Source organism: Leuciscus leuciscus, assembly GCF_965113295.1.
Source record: "Leuciscus leuciscus genome assembly, chromosome: 20".
In the NCBI taxonomy this organism is placed as follows: domain Eukaryota; kingdom Metazoa; phylum Chordata; class Actinopteri; order Cypriniformes; family Leuciscidae; genus Leuciscus; species Leuciscus leuciscus.
Window position 1 is genome coordinate 4,469,803 of NC_138744.1, and position 18,522 is coordinate 4,488,324.

Sequence of the window (18,522 nt, forward strand, 5' to 3'; positions counted from 1 at the left end):
GCATGCACCAACATGAAACGTGTCAGTTTGTAGCAAATGTTAGAAGAACAATACATTTTTTTTTTTTTTTTTTTATGATCCTAATGAAACAATGTTGAAATGTTATAAAATGTTTGAAATCCAAAAAGTCCCTTGTAAAAATCGTTTATGTGCATCTGTATGAGGTTACGACATATTCAACCTCATGATGCATTGGCCTATTATTGATGGCAGGGGAAACCACTGTATTATGCAGTTAATTCAACGAAGTAAGTATTTCTTGAATTTCTTTCCTCTTAACTTCCCTGTTCTGTTTTTGTCCAGACAGAGACTGAAAAAGAATGGCCTAATTTAAGAGAAGAATCATCATCTCCTACATGTGTGGGGAGAAAAAAAAAAAAACATTTCACCTATTGCAATTGAATCACATTGCTTTTCGCCTCTATCACATGTTTCTGCTGTTGTTAAGACATTTAGAAGAAAGTTATTAGTACATATATGTGCATATTAATTGGTAGACAATGTAGCATGTCAGTGATATGCCAGTGTCCCAGAAAGATGTACAGTCACATTCATTTTTGAAGCTGTCAGTGCTTGCTTTACAAATATGGTTATTTATGTAAAATGCAATTAGATGATGGCTACACTTCTGGATCAAATAGATGTCTAAAAACTGATATTGAGCTGATATAAAACAGAAATAGTTTAGTAAATTCTAGATTTACTAAATGAGTGTTACTCTTTTCAGAATTTTATTTGATTTAATTTTCTACTGCATCTCCTTCTTCATGCCAGAAGAGGTCGCTAAGGTCTACTTCTAAACACTTCTGCTGTGCCTGTCCTCATGCCAGCCTGAGGATATGGAGGATTTTCTGAGATATAGTTACTATGATTTTACATCAACTTCCACCGTTAAAATATTGTTGCTGTGGTAAAGCCATAGCTAATCACCACAAAATATAGTTTTACTTGTGATTGCTATAATTATTTACGTTTAATATTTAAGAAAGTTCACTTTAAGAAACACAGTAAGGTCTCATTTGTTAACATTAATGCAAAAACCAACAACGAGCAATATATTTTTTACAGCATTTATTAAACTTGGTTAATGTTAGTTAATAGAATCTTCATGTTAGTTCACAGTGCATTAGCCTAACTAATGTAAACGGATACAACTTTTAATCTTAAAACGTATTAGTAATTGTTCATATTAATTAGCCAAAATTAATAAATGCAGTAGAAGTATTGTTCATTCTTAGTCCTTGTTAACTAAAGTAGTTAACTACTTTTAACAAATAAAACCTTATTGTAAAGTGTTACCAAAATAGCTTTGTGGCTTTACTACAAATACAAGAAATTCAATACTTCACTTCAAATTGTACATTTTCATGACATCTCCAAAACAGATTCTTTGACTTTGAATGAAATGACTAATAATGACTTATAATTTGATGCAAAAATTACAGTACATATATTCCATGTGTCATAGTCATGTCATGTGTAATAAAACTGTAAGCAACTTTCTGAAAATGATAAGGCTAAGAAACCATTCCATGCCTTTAACATAAGAAGAGATTTTCTGTGCATAAACTGCATGACCTTTTTAGTAAGTTATACTTTGATTAAGAAATAGAGCAAAGTAAATGTGGTATTGAAATAAGTGCTTCCTGACACCTCAGTTCACCTAAACATGTTTGTGTGTGTGTGTGTGTGTGTGTGTGTGTGTGTGTGTGTGTGTGTGTGTGTGTGTGTGTGTGTGTGTGTGTGTGTGTGTGTGTGTGTGTGTGTGTGTGTGTGTGTGTGTGTGTGTGTGTGTGTGTGTGTGTGTGTGTGTGTGTGTGTGTGTGTGTGTGTGTGTGTGTGTGTGTGTGTGTGTGTGTGTGTGTGTGTGAGAGAGAACAGGAGGGATGTGGATGTCAGCAACTTGTGGTTATTGCCCTGTGCACCTTGCTGAAGGTGGAGTAGAGTTTCACTGGAGACAGAGACTGAGTTTAGAGGCTCAGAGAGAGAGAGAGAGAGAGAGAGAGAGAGAGACAAGGGATGGCCAGCCTATCACATCCTTCAACTTCTGCTTTCTCCAGCTCAGCGTCCTACGCCGTGCGTCTGGTGCCACTCGGATCTCCGTCTTCAACAAATGTGCATTCATGCATCCACAGACGGCTGGGAGCGTTTGCTAAGAACATCAGAACCAGGTGCCGTTACATCAGAAACAGGTACTTTCTTGATCATTTTTGAAGTCACTCATTGTCTTTCCTGCTTTTACACACAGGGCTGAGATGTGGGTACGCGTAATTCTGACCTTCATTTACTCTTCACTTCTTCTGTCAGGTAATTTTGGACAGGTATCTTGTGTTTTTATAGCGATACATGGATGTGATTGCTTAATGCAGATGCTCTGTGTCTAATCTGTGCTCTTATGTTACCTGTGTGCCCTTGCTGCACAGGTTATTTATATTGTATTGATCCATGTTTTTTCCTGTTTTTATCCCTGGCATCAACAGGGCACACCTTACTGAGGTCAATGCCGGCCTCTGATTACTCTTCTGTTGCTTTATAGGAGTCAGGGCCAGTCAATGGCTGGTGTATTTCTCCAGGACGGACATCTGCGTTTGGGCTGGGACCACGGTTACCCTGCCGTGCCGATACGATTACCCCTCGCCCTACAGCTTCACGCGGTTCATGTGGTTCCACATCTCTGTGGAGGGCCGGCGGGAAATCGCCTACCATACTGACGGGAATCTGTTGAGCGCCTCGTACAGGGACAGGGTCAAATACTTGGGGGGCCACAAAAGATGCAGTTTGCAGATCGCAAACGTGAAGCTGAGCGATGCAGGAATGTACCATTTCAGATTCGAGACCGACAACCAGCAGGAGAGATGGACGTCTCCTGATGCCGTCACACTCTCCGTCACAGGTAAGGCCACATTTGAAAGATTTTTTAAATATATATTAAAATATTTACCCAGTTTAAAGGGATAGTTCACTTTGAAATAAATTTTTGGTATGTTTTAGCTTACCTCAAGGGCATCCAAGATGTAGGTGTCTTTTTTTCCGCAGTAGTTTCAATTTTGATATTTTTAGGTCAAACCGTTCTTGTCTGTCAGTCATATAATGCAGGTCTATGGTCATTATTTCAAAACACATGCACAGAGTCCAAATTAAAACAATTCCCCGTCGTCCAAATGAAACAATTCCCCATCGTAAGTACACATTGATGGCCTAAGACACGAAACGAGCGGTTTGTGTGAGAAAACGAACAGTACCTCTTATACACCTCTTATACACAGCCATGTCCGAGTGATCTGATCTGACGTGTACGCAGACTGGTGCATAGATATATACACACTAGATGTCGCCTTGTCTACGGCAGTTCATTGGAACGAATGTCTTTAATGCGACATCTAGTGTATATATCTATGCACCAGTCTGCGCACACGTCAGATCAGATCACTTCGACATGGCTGCGTATAAGTGATAAAAACAATATAAATACTGTTCGTTTTCTCACACAAACCGCTCGTTTCGTGTCTTAGGCCATCAATGTGTACTTACGATGGGGAATTGTTTAATTTGGACGACGGGGAATTGTTTTAATTTGGACTCTGTGCTTGTGTTTTGAGATAATGCCCATAGACCTGCATTATATGACTGACAGACAAGAACGGTTTGACCTAAAAATATCAAAATTGAAACTACTGCGGAAAAAAAGACACCTACATCTTGGATGCCCTTGAGGTAAGCTAAAACATACCAAAAATGTATTTCAAAGTGAACTATCCCTTTAATATGTAGTTCCCACTATTCAGTACTGTTCAAAAGATTGGGGTCAGGAAGATTTACAATACTTTTATTTAGAATATATGCATTAAAATGATCGAAAGTGACATTAAAGACTTTTATAATGTTATTAAATATTTCTATTTCAAAACAATCTTGGTCTTTCGAAGTTTCTGAAAATATGTATCGTTGTTTCCACAAGTATATTAAGTAACACTTACCGTTTTCAATATTGATAATAATAAGAACTATTTAGTGAGCAGCAAATCATCATATTAGAATGATTTCTGAAGGATCAAATAAATAACTTACATTTGAAAATATTTTACAATAGAAAATTGTAATTTTAAATCCTATTATTACACAATACTGTATTTTTGTCAAATAAATGCATGCAGCATCGATGAAAAAGAGAGACCTCTTTAAGAAACACATTACTGACCTCAAAAATGTGAATGATAGTGTAAGTCAATAGAATTTTTGGAGTGGAACTACCTGTTTACTCGACCAATGGCTGTCAGCGGGCAGGGTGGAAGGTGTGGTAAGAGTGTTTGGGAATGTTTTATAGGCAAATATATACACAAGCACCTAGAAAGGCCCAAGCAACCACATAGCAATGGCCTGGCAACACCCTGCAATAATTGCACTCAAATCTTAAAAAAACAAATCTATTAATTTGAGAAAATAAAAACTTTGTTTTTACTTTTATTGTGTATTTGCTTATTTTTGTGGAGAAAACCCATCTAGCTGCTCCTAAAATAGTTAAGCAAGTACTAGTATGGACCAAATGCAGTGAAATGTTGTCGTGTTTCCAGAGCTTCAGGTTCACGTACATCCACCGAGAATTGCCAACATGTTTGCTGCTGGTGAGACGGTCTTCCTCAGCTGTGTGGCACGAGGCTGTGCCGCATCTGGCAGGAACTTTGCTCTTTATCAGAATGGGATCAACTTGGGGCAGTCCAGCAAGCTGTCAGCCATCTATAACTTTGACAGCCAGCACGCAGGTACCTACACCTGCCGCCCAATACCCCCTCAAAACGTTCAGTCACCCGGAGTCACCCTGGCTCTTGGATGTGAGTATAAAATATTTATTGTCCCTATGGACAAAAGTTCTGTGTGTGTTTGTGTGTTTGTGTGTATGTGTATATATATATATATATATATACACAGTGTGTGTGTGTGCGTGTGTGGTTTTGGTGCATAGGTTTTTGATTAGGATTAATATTAAATTAATACTTTTATTCAGCAAGGGTGCATTAAACTGACCCAAAATGACAAAAGACTTTTATTTGATAATTTTAGAACAAATTAGATTTCAGATGAATGCTGTTCTTTTGAACTTCCTTTTTATCAAAGAATCCTGAACAAATTATTCTGGTTTCCACAAAATATTACTCAGCACAATTGTTTTCAGCATTGGTGATTATAATGAGAAGTGTTTCTAGAATGATTTCTGAAGGATCATGTGACACTGAAGACTGGAGTAATGATGCTGAAAATTCAGCTTTACCATCACAGGAATAAATACATTTTAAAATAAGTTAAAGTTAATTGTATTTTGCAATATTACTGTTTTACTGTGTGCAAATAAATGCAGCCTTGGTAAGCAGAAGAGAACAGAAATAAACAATAAACAAAGTAATGGGTATTACAAATATTTTAAAATATGCTTTGTGTGGAAACATCTAAATCAACTAATTGTATACATGTATTATTTAATATTAAGTAGAAATAGCTCCTCAAGTAAACTGCATTTTATATTTTAAATGGGTCAATGACATGACAAGCATATTTTTGTGCATTATTTCCTAAAATAATTGGCTAAATTCATGACATATATCACTTTATTCTATAAAACCTATTTAGTATGAACTCATACACTATTTAAATAATACATATTATTTGATCTATTGTTATCTTAAACCTCCAAAATGTCAAGTGGATCAACTATCCGAACAAAATGAAAGGACTAAGAAAAAGATTTAAAACGGTGTATTAATAATAAAAAATATAATGGCATCATTTTAGGTTTTAATCCTTTATAAACACATTGTATAAATATCAGTAGTTTTAAAGCTGTTGAGATAATTGAAAAACTTTTGTCCAGCAATTTGTATATTTTCAAATGTCAGGGTGGCACAACTTCAAACACGGCTCTTTTATTGTGAATTGACAAGGTAATAACAGTTAATATGATAATGCATCATCCAGAGGACCCCGCCTGATCCTTGAGGCAGAGTGAAAAGGTTTGTAGATCTCTCTCCAATACTGGTAATAACTGTTCATTTCAAGTGCGGGTAGGTTGGTACACTTTCCATGTCAGGTGGTATACATACAACTACTTGGTTGTACTGCCTGACATAAAAACAGTCAAAAAAAGAATTTAAACACGTTGGTCATGACAGTCTTGAAAAGATTGAAATTTTTTTTTTTTATGAAGCTTTATTTGTCAATGTCCCAATACATAAAACTAGTGCACACAGTGATAAAAGCAGGTTTCTATGGCAAGCCGTTTTAGCTTAAATTGTACCCAGCGTTACTCGTCGTAATTGCATTTTTACTAGTAAGAATTAAATTTGAGAGCTCTACAATTCAGTTCTTACTAGTAGCAATTACAGTTAGAGAGCTCTCGAATTCAATTATTACTAGTAAGAATTACATTTACAGAGCTCTCTAATTCAATTCTTACTAGTAACAATTCCAATTAGAGAGCTCTACAAATGAATTTTTACTAGTCATATGTCTCCATTGACTTATTACGGTGCTCTACAATTGAATTGTTACTACTAAGAATGCAATTGCAGAGCTCCGTAATTAAAAATGAATGGAAGTCAATGGAGACATATGACTAGTAAAAATTCATTTGTAGAGCTCTCTAATTCAGTTGTAACTAGTAAGAATGCAATTGCAGAGCTCTTTAATTCAATTACAGAGCTCTGCAATTATACATAACTTTAATTCGTTTTTTTACAAGTAAAAATTCAACTGTAATTGTTACTAGTAATAATTGAATTAGAGAGCTCTCTACTTGTAATTCTTACTAGTAACAATTCAATTGTAGAGCTCCGTAATAAGTCAATGGAGACGTATGACTAGTAAAAATTAATTTGTAGAGTTCTCTAATTGGAATTGTTACTAGTAAGAATTGAATTAGAGAGCTCTGTAATTGGAATTCTTTATAGTAAAAATGCAATTACGACGAGTAACGCTGGGTATACAATTTAAGCTAAAAGTGCTTGCCAAAGGTTTCTGAGTGTGTGCAGTTGAGTTCAACTGTCAGCCGCCCTCTCCCATTATCACTTGCATTTCATCTCTTTTTTTCTGTGTGTCTTAGATGCTCCTCGCTACACCGCGGTGCAGATCACCCCTCGAGAAGCAGTCAGAGAGGGCGACTCGGTGACTTTGACCTGCAGTAGTGATGGAGCTCCGCCAGCAGAAAGTTTTGCCTGGTTTAAGGAAGGAGAGAGTGGCAGCATGCCAGACAGCTTTAAACCGGAGCTGAGATTGTGGAGTTTGGACTACAGGGACCACGGAGAGTACTTCTGTGTGGCCCGCAACCCACTTGGCACAGACCGGTCCAGACCGCTTTTACTCAATGTAACCTGTAGGTTGCCTCTATTTTTATCTATCTTTAATCTGTTTATGCATTACTGGTTTGTTTGCATGCATTTCTACTGTGCATATTGAAGCTTTCTAACTGCAGGATGTGCAGTTTATCAGTGAATAGGTCAAAGTGACCGACTCTTTATTTTTTTTGGAAATGTCACCAGACATTTCAACTTTTCACTTTTCCCTAATTAGACACATGCTTATAATGTTGCTGAGCTGATGTCTTTGTGAGTTTTTTTCAGTTGCTGGTTCTTGTGTAATAACTTTAATTTTGGCAGGACATTATGTCACATTGTCACACATTGTCTGCCAACCTCCAATAGATCAAAGTTCGAATCAAGTGTACATATTTAGGTCAAATATGCCGGGAAGCCACATGATGCTCAGTCGTGAAAGGAGTATTTACTTCCTGTTTTTACTTGCTAAGTCAAACATCACTACTAACATTGGTCATACTTAGGGTGAGGGGTTAGTATTAAACTTTGGTACGTGACTTGTCCCACGTTGTTTATGCCATAAGCATGATTGATACCTCAAATAGTGCAGTTTATGAGTGCAACTGCGTTTCATTTTTTTTAAATTATCACCTGCCAAATGATAAAACATTTTCCACCATCAGGCCAAGCTCAAGTGGAACCGTTCCTTACTTTTCTTAGAATTGTTCGGCCCGATGGTAGAAAAGCAGCTAAAGAAATATATCGAAAAAAGAAACCAAGCCATTTCTAGGGAGGATACTTTTGGTGTGAGCCAGTTAGCCACCAAAATCTAAATTAGTTAGAATCTAAAATTAGTTAGACTGTAAAATCTAATTAGTTAGACTTACTTAAAAAAAAAAAAAAAAAAAAAAAACCTTGCAAACCAATTGCCTTAAAAAAACTAAGTAAAGCGAAATAGGAATAGTATGTTGAACTGACAACTGACAGCACTGACTTGGTTAGTATAGCTCACTTACACAAGAGTTCTAACTAAAAAGAATAAATAATAAATACAATTTAATTGTTACTACTGTTGTGTTTTGCATGCTGAATGTTGAAGTCTGTGTGTGACTGGTCAATGGTCAATTGCACGATATTGTCACAAATATAGAGGGATTGTATCAACGCAGTTAAAAGTGATTATCATTATTTGACATGAAAAATAGACTAGTTAATCTTTTTTTTTGTTTTGAAGCTTTAGATCACCTTTTAAAAGCAACTTATTTATTACTTGCTGCATTATTGCATCAATAAGAAGAGAATTACAATAATATAAATGAAGTTCCAAAGGGAACACTGATCGTCATAATGGTGAGTTCAGACAAAAACATTTTAGGAAAAACAACATCAATTTATGAAGTCAGTTTATGTGATGTTCTCTTAAAATGTTGCAGTTGTATTGACAATTCAACATTCAAGATGAATTTGGGAAATTAGTGAATGCAACTAGGGAAAGATAACTGCAGAAGTGGAGGAAATTAGTGAAAAGTCTATTAAGCCCACCCAAAAAACGTTTTTTTGCTTCATAATATGGCACTCAAACCAATAATTTAATCTTAACTTGGGTTTTCTGTGTAAACAAATCATAGTGTGTGAATAGTACAGATTATTAGATTTTTACAATTAAGTTAAGACATTAATGGACAAGTTCGGTATTTTACACTTAAAGCCCTGTTTACAGATCGTATCTGATGAAATAGAACGGTTAAGATTAAAATTTGGACACATGCTGCTGTCCCGAGAATTTTAGGTTTATTTCGCTTCACCCCCCCCCCACCCCCACAATGGTTGTCTATATTCACTGGAAGATTCCGTCCTAAAAACACATTAAACTTTCGTTTACAAAGACGTGAAACTCACCGAGTGGTCAGGGGGTGTTCACTGATATGTTCACTCAAAAATCGCTGAAAAAGATGCATTCCAACAGGTTTTTATCGTAGTTTTTGTCCAACTCCATTGACTTAATAGGACGTGCTGTGAGACCGCAGCACCTTTACGGTATTACTCCGCCGCTTCTTCTTCTGCTTCTTCTGTGTATTCAATGAAATGCCCGTGGTTTGCTTGCAATTGGCAAAGGTGCATTATCGCCACCAACTGGGCTGGAGTGTCTATTATTCAAGCTCTCAACGGAAGAATCACGGGTGTGACGCGTTTGGCAAAATAGGTCCACAAAAGCTAAATAAACCTAAAATTCTCGGGACAGGAGCATGTGTCCAAATTTTAATCTTAACCGTTCTATTTCATCAGATACGATCTGTAAACAGGGCTTTAAGTGTAAAATACCGAACTTGTCCTTTAAGTAAAGTTAACTAAAAAGTGTTAGTTAGAACAACTGTTAACAAGTTAAGAACCACATATCAACATTCCCAAACAACCCTAGCAATCACGGTTTCTGAAGGATCATGTGAATAAAAAAAATCTATATTAAAATACAAAAGCATTATATGAAATTGTACCATTTTTCATTTTCATTTTCATTGTATTTTGATCAAATAAATGCAGACTTATTAAAAAAACAAAACATAACCTGTTACCCAAACTTTTGAACGGTAGTGTATCTGAAATCAACAACAGTGCTTTTATGTATTGCAAAATATACTTATGCGTGTTTCCAGACTCCCCAAAGAACACAAGAATCCTCATCAGCCCCAAAGGAGACATTATGGAAGGGTTTGCTGTCAATCTGACGTGCAGCAGCAACGCCAACCCTCCTGTGGAGCAATACTCCTGGTACAAAGTGAACGGCGGGCAGCCCTGGACCAGAGGAACCTCGCAAAATCTCACCTTCCCTAGTGTGCGTTCCCATCATGCCGGACAATACTACTGCACTGCATGGAACGTGTTTGGCATGGAGACATCAGCCACCATTTCTCTTTCAGTGCTTTGTAAGTTTATATATTATAAACTCTATACTGTGTACATGCCTGTGTGAACTACTTATTTTGCCCCTCTCTCTCTCTCTGTATCAGATGCCCCCAAAAACACCTCTGTGTTGGCTCAGCCTTCCCCTGTGATCGAAGCGGGCAGCTCTTTGACGCTGACCTGCAGCAGTCAGGCCAATCCGGCGGTGGAGAACTACACCTGGCACCGGATCGATCGGGTCCCAGCTACACCATTGCTGAGGTCAGCCCTCGAGCCAGCGGCCAGTACTACTGCGAGGCCCGCAACCGCATCGGGGCTCACAGCTCGCCTGTTCTGACGGTGAAAGTTCGAGGTCAGTACCTTACACAATTACTGTGTTCAACAATCTGTTTATTGTTGGTTTGAGGATCAAACATCTACCTATGATTATTAGTATTAATAAATGTAATGTTTTAATGTAATGCTACTTATACATTGATGTTTTTGTTATATTGCTGTTACTGCTGATTTTTATAAAAAAAATTTGATACTTTTATTCCACAAGGACACACTGAATTGATCAAAAGATACAGTGAAGACATTTATTATGTCTTTCAAATGCTGTTTTTTTTTCTATTCTTTAAAGAATCCTGCAAAAAAATGTATCACGGTTTCCACACAAATATTAAGCAGCACAACTGTTTTCAACATTTGAAATATTTCATATTTTTAAATAACATAACGAAATATTTCTTGAGTAGCAAATCAGCATATTAGAATGATTTCTGAAGGATCATGTGACTGTAAAGGATCATGTGACTGAAAATTCAGCTTTTTACAAAATCACAAATTATATATTAGATTTTTATTGTAATTGCAATAATATTTTGCGCTATATCAGTTTTTACTGTAGTTTTGATCAAATAACTTTTTTCAAAAACACAAACAAACTTTTAAACAGTTGTGATGTGTGTGTGTGTGTGTGTGTGTGTGTGTGTGTGTGTGTGTGTGTGTGTGTGTGTGTGTGTGTGTGTGTGTGTGTGTGTGTGTGTGTGTGTGTGTGTGAGTGTGTGTGTTCATTTAGAACAATACCAGAACAATGATTTTGTATATATAAACTAAAAAATGTATTAGCATAAGGTAAACCCAGTTTGCATGAGCAAATTAAAAGATAACTAGTGTCACAGAGTTAAATCATTTTGGCAAACTAAAATGCATGTATGTGCATCCAGTTTTGCCATGAGAGAGGAAAACTCTGGGCATAAATATAGTTCCCCCTGTTAGATGTTATGTGTTTGTTAATCATGTGATGGATGTGCATGATTGAGTTGATGTGGTTTATTTGTCCAGGCCGACTGAAAGTGATTGCATTGGCGTCTGCAGTGGGCGTGTCTATCGGACTGATCTCATTGACCGTGGTCGTCATGATCAGGTGATTGTATGTTTCTGTGATAAAATGGTGAGTATCTGATCTTCTCATTTGATCTTACACACATCATTTCACGTTTATTTTGCAGTAAAAACATGCATCGTGTCGACACTGAAAATCTTGAGGAAGAAAAACAGGTAATTACATTTTTTATATATTTAATTCTGTCATTATATGTTTAGAATCTAAACAAAAGGATTGTATTAATCAAATGGGTTTGTGCTTTTAAAAAACAGTGTTCACCAGTAGTTGATTTACCAATGGATGAAACTCTGTTCAGTGAATCAACTTCAGAGACGTTTCTCTTCAAGAGCACAAAAATGTCAGATATTCCGGTAAGTTTTCTTTGTTTTCTTGAATGTGAATTGGGACACATTCTAGATGTTCTCTATCTGGACTGTGTCCCAATTCACATATTTATAATACACACTAAAAGTATGTACGCTGGTGAAAGGATGATTTAGTAAGATATCGTCATAAAATGATACCACTGGCATTATCATTAGCTAAATTTCCTATCTCAAATTTCATCATTACAACTTTCAGGGTGGGTTATACATTTAAAAAATGAGCACTTTTGCTCACCAAAAGGTCTCACCCTCATTTTTTTCAATTGCAAAATTTATTGTTAGCAATATAAGCACAAAAATATGAAACCCCGATTTCCGCCACATAAAAAAAAAAAAAAAATCATGCTTTGGTAATTATGGTATAAAAACTATACGAAGCCATAATAATGACATACTAAGTCAACTTATATTAAATACATAAGCCATAATTATGACACATGCAAAGTCATGAATTATGAGATAAAAAATAGAAACTATGACATAAATAGTCATAATTATGACAAACTAAGTCATAATTATGAGATAAAAAATTTAATGAAATTGAGATAAAAAGTTGAAATTTGGACATACTAAGTCATAATTATGAAATTAAAAAGTCAAAATTATAAGATAGTCGAAATTATGACTTTCCTAGTATGTCATTATTATGACTTAAGCCCAATTTATACTTCTGCGTTGAACTCACGGCGTAGCGACGTCGTAGGCTGTGTGTAGCGCGCGGCGTACCCTGACGTGCACCTCTCCAAAAATGTAACAACGCGCCAATTCTACGCGGACTGCAAGCGCTGTGATTGGTCTGCTAGAACCCCTCCCTCGGGTTTCACATGCTCCCTCTGCATCTCATAATTTGAAATTCCACCAGAAATAGTAAACCACCACAGGCCACCATACATGTAGAGTCATTAGTGATGCACTAATTGTAGTCTTGATATTAAGAATGTATAGTATGAATTGGGCCATACTGTACAAACTCATGTGAGTGTTTTATTTTGTGCCTGTTTCAGGAGGAGCCAGAGGAGATGTATGAAAGCAGTTACCCATCCATCGTACCCCTGAAAGAAGCTTCTCGGAGCACTGAGGAACAGAGACAAATCAACTACATTACGGTGCATTTCTCTCGCATGCCCAGGTTAAACTCAATTACACCATCCATGTGTGCTGGTTTGCAGCAGTCCTCTGTCATATTAAGACAAGAGATGTTGTGTATGTCATCTTTATTTGCAGTCTGGACCAGGTGAAGTTCACAAACATACCTCTAGATGGAGGGAAGAAGCTCAAAGATGGTCCTAATGTTGTTCTCACCAAGCAACCGAGAGAGGGCATGGAAGAGTCTGGAATCTAAAGCGGTCAACTGATGAATCATCACAACAAGTGATAGAAGATATTGTGAAACCACACAGGGATTTTTTTTCTAAACTACATGTACTTATAGAGTATGTGTGGACCACTTGATGAAGCCTATAAGTCAAAGACTTTAAGAGAAGGCCACACAGGTAGATGAAATCTCCATTGGATATTACGTTCAACTGTGTCCAGCTGTAATTTGTTCTAATAAAAACAGAGATACTAATATACTACTGTTCAAAAGTTTGGGGGTCAGGATTTTTTTTTAATTTTTTATTATGTTTTTGAGTCTTTTGTGCTCAAATTCTTTTTAGATTTTCTATTTCAAAATGTAATTTATTTCTGTGATGCAATGCTGAATTTTCAGCATCATTACTCCTGTCTTCAGTGTCACATGATCCTTCAGAAATCATTCTAATTGGCTGATTCATATTTTTGTGGAAGCCTTGATTTTATTTTATTTATTTTTTTTGCAGAAATCTTTAAATCGAAAGTTCAGAAGAACAGCATTTAGTTGAAACTGCAGTATTTTACGACACTATAAATGTATTTACTGTCACTTTTTATCAATTTAATACATCCTTGCTGAATAAAAATATGAATTTCCTTCCAGATCTTACTTCCCCCATACTTTTGAACGGTAGGGCAAATATGCTGTGCGACCTTCTTGTCCCATAGATTTGATTAAACTGATCATGTTTGACATGGTGTAACGGTGGTTCCTGACAGAAAATAAAACATTTCTTACAATGCTAACGTAAAGTCTGTTTTCTTATACTGTACATTCTGGCAACAATACTGTCATGTTTTAAGTCTGTTTGTCACATTTTGAGTTTGATGGTAATCTGTTTTCCTGTTCTGTGAATGTCTGTGTTTCTCAGTTAGATGTCTAGTTTGCTAATTAGTTCTGTCCTTTGCCTGTCATTCTCCTCGGTAACTGATTTGAGTTAGTTCTGTTCAGGTGTGATTAGTTCATCTTGTTTGCTGTCTATTTAAACCCTGTGTGTCTTTCAGTTCATTGTCAGTTCTACGTCATTGTACGTCAGTTATTCTGTTCCTTATCCTTGTTCCTGAGAATCTGTTTTGTGAAGTTTTGAGTTTATTTTTAAATAAAGACAGCTGCACTTAGATCCTGTTTCATCTCTGCTGCAACCAGCTGACAAATACAGTATTGCAATCCCAATTTTTATTTATTAAAATACTAAGTATTAGATCTACTTCTATTCAAGATAAATATACAAACTCTCCTTGCAATTTCACCATGCAAAAAAGCGTTTTCTGAATATTTCAATGTTTCATTAAAATAATGAATACAGTCTGCTCCAAAATTCCTGAAGTCTACAATCACCTGGGAAATTGTATTATTTCTACCTGGAAATACACAGTAGAAAAGGGCTGTGTGAATATTTGTCAATAATTTGCAGGTGACAACAACAGATTGAAAGTAATTGTGAACTATTCCTTTAATGAATGCTATTGTATTATAAACCGCCATTATAAAATGGCTTTGTTAATTAAATGATATGCCAGAAAACAGAACGTGAAGCAGTTTTCTGTGATTTACAATGTGAGAATCCATAATATCATTCCTGCTGACTTCTTAAATTCATTGCTTTCTAATACTGTTCTTTGTTCCTTTTTTTATTTCAGGCTCTGTGAAGAAGACAAGCGTTGATCAGTCCCTCTTGTTCAGTGGAGGAAGGTCATTTCCCAAGTAAGACATTGTTGATCCTGGAACAACATTCCTGTCCAAAAACCACTGTCCTCTTAAACCCTCCCCCTAAACCCCTACTCATAACTTATCTCTAAATTAGAAGGAAATGATGGGTGAATAAGAATGATGTGTCATGTCATTTCGCCATCGTCGCTTGGCAGCGTGGATGAGAAAGTAAGGACTAGAGTCTTCTGTCTCGTATGGCATGAAACAAGCCAACTCCTGATAGACCAGTCCATGTTGTGATATTATCCAGCCAGCATATTCTTCTGAAACCTTCCACTAAACCTGACATGATGCTGCCTTCAATGGTATCGACTGATCGTCTCATTACATGACCAAAACAGCGTATCTTGCAGGATTTAATGTGATTCAGCAATTTGTACGTTGTTCTAGCCAGTCTGTACACCTTGTCATCAGTTTTGTCCATGGAATTCGTAACAACTTTCTAATGCACTTGTTCTAAAAAGCCTGAATGCTCTTTCTTCAGTGTCCAGACTTCGCAACCGTAGCCCTTAACCCTGGTTGTAACCCTAAACTTGACATTAAACTTGTCCCTCATATCTGATTGGTTGATTGGAATGTTGTTCCAGGATCAACAAAGATGTTGATCCAGGAACATGTTTACTCAGTGAAATCACGTTCACCGTGGCGGTCGGCAACATGCAAAATGTAAGACACAATATGATATACAGCATACATTATGCTGTTTGATATGTAAAATATAATATAAAAAGATAAATAATAGACTCCATAATAGACGCAGAAATGCTGTAAAAGAATGTGAAAGTATAGCATACAGACAGAAAAAAAATGACAGTATCTGTTTTGGTCACAGCCACTGGTTATTTTTCTCATCCTCTGTGGTAATAAGATGTTGATTGCTTGTTTAAAGTGACATTGACCCCTCTCTCCTGAAAGACAAAGCCATATTCCATTAGTTTCTATAAGACCAGGAGTGATGGCAAACAAGAGACTAGTTGAGTAAGTGCTTTGCTTACCTAGACTTGCGTCTGATGAATATCACAATGCCTGCTATTGCGATACTGATGACAATAACTCCAAACACAATGCCAATAGTAGATGAACATGCACTTCTTGCTGTGAGGAATTTAGGACAATGTAACTCTTCTAGATATACATATATGTGTGTGTGTGTGTGTGTGTGTGTGTGTGTGTGTGTGTGTGTGTGTGTGTGTGTGTGTGTGTGTGTGTGTGTGTGTGTGTGTGTGTGTGTGTGTGTGTGTGTGTGTGTCAGTAATAATGCCATATTGACTGGTCACTGTTTAAAATGAGTCATGAAAGCTAGACAGATTTCTCTGAGGAAGTGTCTCTTGTTTGAGGAAATGTGTTTTCTAATGTAATCTTGTGAACAACTGACTGTGGCTTAACAACGGAAGTTTTACTTTATGAGTGAACAGTGGAAAACAGACAGTTGTTGTTTTTTTAGTTTTTTTTCTCACACATTTCTTCAAACATAAACATTCATGTTCATTTTAAATGTGATTTGGAATTTTTAACCAACTGTATTTCACTTTTTTAGTAACACCAAAATACTAAACACATTTGACTTATTTCAGAATACAGAGGAACAACCTTATTAAATTAATATAAATGGTAGCTTCACATTACTGTTCTTAGTAATCTTAGTTAATGTTAGTATCAACACTTACTAATAAAACATTAAAATCAAAAGTTTTATGGACTTGAGCTAACATGAATTATTAATAAACAGTTGTATTTGTTACCAAAGATGAATAAATACTGTTACAAATATATTGCTCAGTTTTAGTTTATATTAGTTAATGCATTAACTAACGTTAACTAATGAGACCTTATTGTAAAGTGTTACCATATAAATAATTTGAATGCTTTACTAGAAATGTGAATTTTAAAATTGTGATTTCTAGGCCTAGAATGATTTTTTTTTCTAGTTATTTAGGTCTAAAATATTTAATTTGATGTTTTATTGGTCACACTTTAGTTTAGGGTCCAATTCTCACTATTAACTAGCTATTAACTACGACTTTTTCCTCAATAAACTCATAATTACTGCTTCATAATAGTTAGTAAGGTAGTTGTTAAGTTTAGGTATTGTGTATAGGATTAAGGGATGTAGAATATGGTCATGCAGAATAAGGCATTAATATGTGCTTTATAAGTACTAATAAACAGTCAAAATCCTAAGCAACTAGTTAATAGTGAGAATTGGATCCTAAACTAAAGTGTTACCGTTTTATTTTACCCCCTAAAATGATTTTTAAATCTGAAAACGTTGGAAATTCAATTATCAAAATGTGCGATTTAAGTGCACTTCTCAGTATGAGTTGAAATATTGCTGTTCTTACTTTGATGTGTAACCTGTAGATTCACCCCTCTCTGTCCTGGTAGCTTGGCCTTCAGGTGGTCGGTGATGAACCGGAACATGTACAGGCCGCTGTCTGCTGACCTCAGATCAGATATCATCAGAGAACAGTTTCTGCTCCCCGTCTGCCCAAAGTACCTGATGCGGCCCTGGTACGAGGGCTCGGGAAATATCCCTGCGCTGTGGTACACGTATCTGGGAGTGATGCAGTGGCTTTGATTCAGACACCACATCTCTGACAGTACCTTGTGTCGTATTCCCTGGTCTGACTCCTCAGGGAAGTCATAGGTGCACTGCAGAACTACAGAAGACCCAAGAGGAGCATAGACTGGATCAGTAGGAACACGCACTGTCCAGTTGACAGCAAGGACGCCTGAAATGGAAGCATATGAGGAATCTTATTAGAAACAGCTGGTTGGAAACAAAGTGAAGTCTAAATAGCATTCACATCTGTGCCTGCGACAGCAACTTATATACAGTAGTCTTAGAGAACTCTTCTGATGTTTCATCTCACCTGACAGAATCAAAGACGTCAGAATCCATATGCCTGCAAGGAGATTCACAATCATGTTTGCTGCCTCAAGCAGGCTATACTTACTGAGCAATAGAAATGTGAAGACATCACCCTTGTCTGGTTTTGAGTTCCTCCTCCTCCTCTGTCGTCATTTACTTTCATTACTTCCTATGTTCCCTTTTACATTTTTTGTTTCTTTTTTCATGTGGTGCATGTTTTATTTTTGTAACCTACGTCCCATGTTATGTTATTTTATGAGCAACTACAATCTATTACTGATACATGCATTTAAACAATTTAAAATTAATATTTCTTAATATTTGATGTGTTTAATGCATATATGGCACATCTAAAGAGCATATATATAGTATATATAAATAATATTATAATTATTATTAATGTTATTTGTAGTTATTAATAATATATAATAAAAGTAAGATTTTTTTTTGTGTGTGTGTGTGTGAATCTTTTCACATTCTTTTTATATTTATTATCGTTTTTCAGTTCAGTATCGTTATAAGGATCAGTGTTTATGTGCGAAAATCTGTATAAATCAATCAAGATAGCTACACACATTTACCATATGGTATCATGTTCTGTATATGGCTGTATTATTGGTTATGCT

The 18,522-nt window shown here is 36.2% G+C and overlaps 2 protein-coding genes across 2 annotated transcripts; one reads left to right on the forward strand and one right to left on the reverse strand.

The window, feature by feature from the left end:
* Positions 1–169: 169 nt before the first annotated feature.
* LOC309484402 (B-cell receptor CD22) lies at positions 170–15,364 on the forward strand. Its single transcript, XM_082150717.1, is given in 14 exon segments — positions 170–248; positions 2,066–2,171; positions 2,249–2,307; positions 2,537–2,893; positions 4,572–4,829; positions 7,091–7,360; positions 9,956–10,225; positions 10,310–10,429; positions 10,432–10,554; positions 11,532–11,613; positions 11,699–11,747; positions 11,847–11,945; positions 12,965–13,089; positions 13,185–15,364. Coding segments are annotated over 14 exon segments (2,100 nt in total). The 5' UTR covers positions 170–184; the 3' UTR covers positions 13,303–15,364.
* On the reverse strand, positions 14,743–18,077 carry LOC309484490 (myelin-associated glycoprotein). The gene is made up of 4 exons (XM_082150864.1): positions 17,898–18,077; positions 17,367–17,756; positions 16,020–16,119; positions 14,743–15,932 (listed from the first exon to the last, which is right to left on the reverse strand). The coding sequence occupies exons 1-4, from the start codon at positions 17,950–17,952 to the stop codon at positions 15,908–15,910; spliced, it is 570 nt and encodes a 189-aa protein (XP_082006990.1). The 5' UTR covers positions 17,953–18,077; the 3' UTR covers positions 14,743–15,907.
* Between the last annotated feature and the right edge of the window lie 445 nt (positions 18,078–18,522).

Coding starts and splice junctions, on each gene's coding strand:
- LOC309484490 (XM_082150864.1), bottom strand. CDS start 17,952: ATGATTGTGAATCTCCTTGCAGGCATATGGATTCTGACGTCTTTGATT. Junction 16,120..17,366: donor TCTACAGGTTACACATCAAA/GTAAGAACAGCA, acceptor AATTCCTCACAG/CAAGAAGTGCATGTTCATCT. Junction 15,933..16,019: donor TTCATCAGACGCAAGTCTAG/GTAAGCAAAGCA, acceptor TTTGTCTTTCAG/GAGAGAGGGGTCAATGTCAC.